At 46.0% G+C, this 6000-nt stretch overlaps 1 protein-coding gene across 1 annotated transcript; it reads right to left on the reverse strand.

Annotated features, from left to right (window-relative positions):
* Positions 1-2775: 2775 nt before the first annotated feature.
* Positions 2776-5285, reverse strand: CUNH1orf162 (chromosome unknown C1orf162 homolog). Its single transcript, XM_055312626.1, has 6 exons — positions 5280-5285; positions 5056-5132; positions 4295-4361; positions 3756-3850; positions 3424-3491; positions 2776-3280 (listed from the first exon to the last, which is right to left on the reverse strand). The coding sequence occupies exons 2-6, from the start codon at positions 5090-5092 to the stop codon at positions 3119-3121; spliced, it is 429 nt and encodes a 142-aa protein (XP_055168601.1). The 5' UTR covers positions 5093-5132; positions 5280-5285; the 3' UTR covers positions 2776-3118.
* Positions 5286-6000: the final 715 nt, after the last annotated feature.

The following is a 6000-nucleotide window of genomic DNA, read 5'->3' on the forward strand; positions in this document are numbered from 1 at the left end:
GGAAGTGAGTCTGATGTGAGTTTGTGGGTCAGACTCTGGGCATACACTTCCTCTTCCTTGTTCAACCCTCTGCGTGCAGCTTTCAAGGCTCACATGATCTCTCCTGCAACCCCTGGGCGCCGCTGAGCCACGGGTTCTGATGTGGGGGTGGCGGCGGGGACTTTCCCCGCTTCTCTGTAGCTACCTCTGTGCTATGCTCCCATTGTAATAAAGGTGGAACTTTGTTCTCTATCTCCTGAGTCCTCTTATTTCTCAGTTGGTTCAGAATTCAGGTGCAGATGGGATCACCAGGTATTGCGTTCCCTAAAGATCCTCAACAAGGTAAGTGAACAACTTCAGAAGTTGCAAGCAGGCTTGTACGGGAAAATGCCTCCTCCCACCCTGCCCCTCAGTCCCTCAGTTATCAAGCTCCCTTTCCCAGGGGCAATCACTGAGACCAATTAATGGTGTTTTCTTTCAGACTAAATATGTACAAATACAGGTGCACATGGGTGCAGCATGCACACACACGTACACATACTCTACTGGACAGTCAGAATTCTGTTCAGTAGCTTGCACCCTACGTCTAACATAACTTGGAGATCTTTTTTTCTTTGAACATAGAGTGGCTTACTTCTTTTTAGCAGCTACATTGTACTCCACTAGCCAGTCCCCTCTCGATAGACACGGAGGGTTTGCTCCATCTTTCATTGTTTCAGAGAGTTGAGCCTAATGGACAAATAAGCAAACTCTGGGGCCCGCCTACCTGGGTATGAGCCCCAGCACCGCTACCTACTAGTGGTGTGAACTTGGGCACATTACTGTTCTAAAGTGGAAATAGTAAAAATTGTAACCTCCTGGTGTTTTGTGAGGCCTCCATGGACACATGCCAAGCACTTGGAATATACTTAGAGTATAACAAGCCTCACTAAGTTTTAGGCACTTTGGTGAACATTATAATTTAAGCTACACAGGTGACTTTCTACAGGATGCATTTGCAGTAATAGGATTTAAAACATTGTTAGCTCTTGCCAAATTGTCTTCCATAGCAGTTGTACATGCATCTTGGCTCCCTGCAGTCCTGCCCAAGTAGTTTGTTAGCAAACTTTTTAAAGACTTTTTTATCTATTCATTTTAGAGAGAGGGAGAGCACAAGTGGTGGGGCATGGCAGAGGGCGAGGGAGAAACAAACTCCGCGGTGAGCAGGGAGCCAGGCTTCAGGGCTCCATCCCAGGACGTGAGATCACGACCTGAGCCCCTGAGCCAAAGGCAGATGCTTAACTGACTGAACCACCCTGGAGCCTCTGTTAGCAAACTTTTTGCTAATCTCATTGATGGAAAAACATCTAATTGTAGCTTAATTATTTCCCTTATTATGAGTAAACTTGAGTATCTCCTCATATGTTTAAAAGCCATTTATATTTCCTTTTCTGTCACTAACATAGACTTACCTTTGTCCTTTATTTTTTTTTCTATTAAGTTGCTGATTTTTTCTCTACTGACTTAGAGGAGCTCTGAAAATTAGTCCTTTGGCTATGAGATGCTTTGCAAATATTTCCCAAGCTTGGCATTTCAAATGGTATTTTGTAAGTCCAGTTAATCAATCTTTTCCAGTTCATTGACTTTGGGTCATACATTCAAGGCATTGACCATTCTATTTTTTAAAGTTGTCCCATATACTCTTCTAATACTTTTATAATTTTTTTACAGTTTAATTTTTTAACTGAAATCTATTTTGATTTAAGGAGGAAGTTGTAGATCTGATCTTATTTTCATCCACATGGCTGCGTACCTGTTGAAACACCATCTTAGGCAGTTTGGAAAATGGATAAACCAATTTTCCCCAAATGATTGGATATGCCATCTTCATCATACTGTCAATTTCCTCATGTATATCTATTTCTAGTCATCTTATTCTATCCCATGTGTTTATTCATAAACCATGAACACATTTTAATGAGCCATGCTTAATAAAACAGTACTTTTAGGCAGTGATTGGAGCTAACCTTCCTATATTCTTTTATTTGCTTCTTTTATAAATTTTTCTACATTTGCTTTCTGGTTTATTGTCTACACAGGGACTTTAGAGTAACCTTACTGAGTGAAAAACAATCTTATTGGTATATTTACTGGGACTGTCTATGGGATTATCCATTAGGATTTGGGGAGGGTTAACATTTACATTTTTAGCTCCCATATAACATTGCTTTGTGTATCTTCTATGCTATAGCAAGGAGGTGGATATGCACGTTTCAGTAGCATTTTACACAAGAGGGACCTTATATTTCTATAAAACCCTGGGATGTACAAATTACCTAAAGAGGGGTGCCTGGGTGGCTCAGCTGGTTAAGCATCTGCCTTCAGCTCAGGTCATGATCTCAGGTCCTTGGATGAAGCCCTGGGTTCGGCTCCCTGCTCAGCAAGGGGGTCTGCTTCTCCCTCTCCCTCTGCCCCAGCTCTCTCTCTCTCTCACTTTCCCAAATTAAAAAAAAACATTAAAAAGTACCTAAGAAGATGTCATTTCACTTATTCTGACACTAAGAGGTGAATGTTATTAGTTCTATTTTCAAGATGAAGCATTTGAAGCTTTAAAAGCTTAACACACTTACCAAAAGAATGCAGCTAGCTGATGCAGAGCTTGAGACCTGTGCCCTGATCCATCCTGAGCTTGTTCTAGAGTACTGCCACCTCTGTTAGGCTTCTGGCCATGGATGAGTTCTGGATCTCTGGACATGATGGGACCAGAAAGATAAATAATGTGGGAGGAGCCAGCATTGCAGAGGGTTTGCTTTTATTTGTAATTCTTGCTAACTTGCCCATTTGGCTGACTTCCCCCAAGTTGGTCAGTGGCACTGAGCAAACACTTTGTGTGTGCTGAGCTCGGTACCACACACTTTGGAAGGGGACAAGGGAGCAGTCTCAGTTCTCAAAGGAATAACAAGCTGCCGGTCAAAATGGGAGGGCCAGTAACCTCCTCTTAGGCCAAGAGAAAGACTGACCCTTGGTCTTCAAAACTGCTGGCTAATGTTTCCAGATCACACAAACAGCTCCATCTGGAGTTTGGCCAGGCCGTGGTCTGGAGTTTGTCCAAAGGGAAAGTGATGTGTAAAGATGGAGCTGAGAAGAAGAGGGACTGATATCAAGCCTCATTGGAAAGGTAGGGAGAGTCTGTCACTTTGACTTGAGCATAGACAACGGGGTCCAAGTTCGCAGAATGTTTCTCAGTCAGGTGATTGTTCGTTTCTTCTGAGATTTTGAAAGTTACTTTAGCATAGGTAAGTGCTCCCTCCGGGGATGAGAGCTGCAGAGGAAGGAGGGGGAATGAGTGAGTTCAATTTGGAAGAAGGTGTCTCTTTAGAAGCCACTTGGAGGCTGTGGTCACAGATGGTCAAAGAAATGAGAGGTGCACATGCCCAGTGTCCCAGAACAGTGTGGCCATCTTACCTTGGCTGGAGGATCATGGCCGGAGTGAGGGTCTAAGGGAGGATCCAGGGCCCAGGGACTGGAGTGACCTGCCACAGATGCAAGGAAAGAGAGGGACAAGTCTCAGTGGGGTTTGGAGGAATGAGAAGCCTCTCTCTCTGCAGGCTGGGGTGAGGGGGTGGGTGCTGGAGGTGGGAAAAGTGGACCATGGGGATGGCAGAGAATGGAGTGAGGGGTTCAGGTCCTTGGTCTGTGGACAAGGTGAGCTACCAGGGTTTTACTGTCCCTCAGAGCCAACTCCGTTCTCAATGGCGGAGCCAGAAGAGCTGTCCCATGTCTTGGAGACCACTTACATTTCCTGCAGCATTTTACAATGAAGAAGACCAGGGCCAGCAGAAGCAGTGTCAGCAGGACCCCAGCAAGAAAGGCGAAGGCCAAATGCTGTATGCTGTTTGGGCAAAGAGAGGGAGCAGATAACATGCTGGACTTTTAAAAGGCCCCTGCTGAAGACCAGAGGGTGACGGTGGGGACATCCCTGAAATAGCCCTCCTGCTGCTTAGGTGACTTTTACCCACTGCCCCTCAGCTTTTGGCTCTTGGATTCCAGAACTACTTGAGGCCTCAGTGAAAACTGTGGATTCTCATCCCCCTCAAAAAAATCTTCATAAGCCCCCTCCCCCACACAGCCAATTTTATCGATCGGCCCAGGGGATTCATGGATCTCTTGAGGGATCTCCAGGTTAAGAAACACACTCTAAAGATAAAACCGATTCAGTTCCTTGACTGTTTCTGGTCCCCGCCGCCCGGACCTCCCTCCCAAGTCCCATCACTGGGAGGTCAACACAGCCTGCAGGGCCGCACGGTGCAAGGTGAAGCAGCGGGGACTCCCTTACGCGGTGTGCTGCGGCGCGGTGGGGGCAGCGGCGACCGTCGCGACCGTGGGACTCGGGCTCGATCCGCCTGTGGGAGAGCGCAGAGCATCAGATCACAGGACCTGTCCAGCTGAAGCGTCGGGGCACCCCACCCTATGCAAGCAGCCAGGGAAGATAAACCATGGAGGGTTCCGCATTGCAAAGGGAGAACAGCGTTTTGTCTGCTGGATCCTTAACTTGAAAACGAGCCGGGACCTAAAACACAGTCTGCTGCCCAGATGAAAGCGGGGCCCAGTGTTCAAGCCCTATGTACCCCTTTGACGACCAAACGCGCCTCCTGCGGCTCTCCCCAAGATCTGATGGGCCCCTCGCAGAGGCAGACAGTATCGGGGCCAGGCCGCAGACAACAAAAAGCGAAACTCAGAACTAGCATTTCCCAAAGTTTTGGGGAACTTGGCCTTGGAAACTGCTGCCCTTTTTAGTGTGTTCCGTTCTCTGTGGGGCAGCTTCACCAATAACCAGCCGAAGGTGGCCTCGGGCTGCTGGAGCAGCAAGGGAAGCCACGGGAGGGTCTCTTGCTGAGCCCCAGACCCCTTTTCCCCAAACTGGGAGGACAGACCGTTGCCCCCTGCTCCGTTTATCACCCTTCCTGGCCTTAGGTACGGTTTAATTCCTCTAACTCACAGTGCGGTCCCATTACAGCTCCGTGGCACACTTACTGGTTATTCCAGTCCATGTTGCCTTAGCAGTGAGGCAGGTAACGGTTTCTGTCCTGGACTTACCATCGTCGGGTTCAGGTCTGGAGCCCCCTCCTCCCATGTCGTCTTCCTGAGAATAAAAAGTGTTCCTCTTAGAAAGCCTAGAAAGGAAGTGTGGCGGAGGGGGTGAACTCTGAGGCTGTGATTTTAACATCAGAGCAGTATCAGTGAGAGGGAGAGGCTAGTTAAGCTGGGTGTTCTAGTGAGGTCAGTGGTCGGGGGCTTTATACATGTTGTGGTTATCATACCTCAACAGCCAGTCCTCTGCTTTGCCCCTCCAGAAATGTGGTCTCAGCAGGGCACCAAGAATTGACTGATTGGCCCAGAACTAACTCACAGGAGACTGATGTATAAACTGAAATGACATAAGGAACATGTTGGTGTTACCAGTACATTCTATCAGAACATGTGAGAAAGACAGTTAAAACCAGTTTTGCTTAGAAAATATGGAATTGAACTAAGTACGGGAGAAAATGAATGGATGATTTTAATATTGAATGTCATAGAGGCCTCAGTCCTCCCTGGCAGTGCTGACTAAGTCTTGACTCATTTTCTCATCAAGGTCCTTCCTCTAGGGTATATCAGAATTTTTATTCTGTTCAATGTACTATATTGTCTTTTCAAGTATGTCAGTATGTAGGCTATGGTTCTACATCTTATGTTAAGCTTTCTGTATTTTCCCTTTTATTTCCTTGTACTAGAAAAGTATAAAGTAGAGTAAGATCACTCAAAATCCTACTACCTGTTGTTAATATTATAGCGCATTTCTTTTTAGTTATATTTCCATGCATTTCCTAAAAGCTAGTTGAGACTTCATATCTCCTTTTTTGTTGTTTTTACTGTTTTTTATTTTATCATAAACATTCCTTCCATGTCACCCAAAACTTTCTACAAGCATTTTAAGTGGTGATAAGTCTTTCTGTTACAGCTATGTACTGTAGCTTGCTTAACTGGTTTCTTTGTTGATGA

Source organism: Nyctereutes procyonoides, unplaced genomic scaffold (assembly GCF_905146905.1).
Source record: "Nyctereutes procyonoides isolate TBG_1078 unplaced genomic scaffold, NYPRO_anot_genome, whole genome shotgun sequence".
Lineage (NCBI taxonomy): Eukaryota > Metazoa > Chordata > Mammalia > Carnivora > Canidae > Nyctereutes > Nyctereutes procyonoides.

Coding starts and splice junctions, on each gene's coding strand:
- CUNH1orf162 (XM_055312626.1), bottom strand. CDS start 5,092: ATGGGAGGAGGGGGCTCCAGACCTGAACCCGACGATG. Junction 4,362..5,055: donor CAGACCTGAACCCGACGATG/GTAAGTCCAGGA, acceptor GCTCTCCCACAG/GCGGATCGAGCCCGAGTCCC. Junction 3,281..3,423: donor GCCATGATCCTCCAGCCAAG/GTAAGATGGCCA, acceptor CTTCCTCTGCAG/CTCTCATCCCCGGAGGGAGC.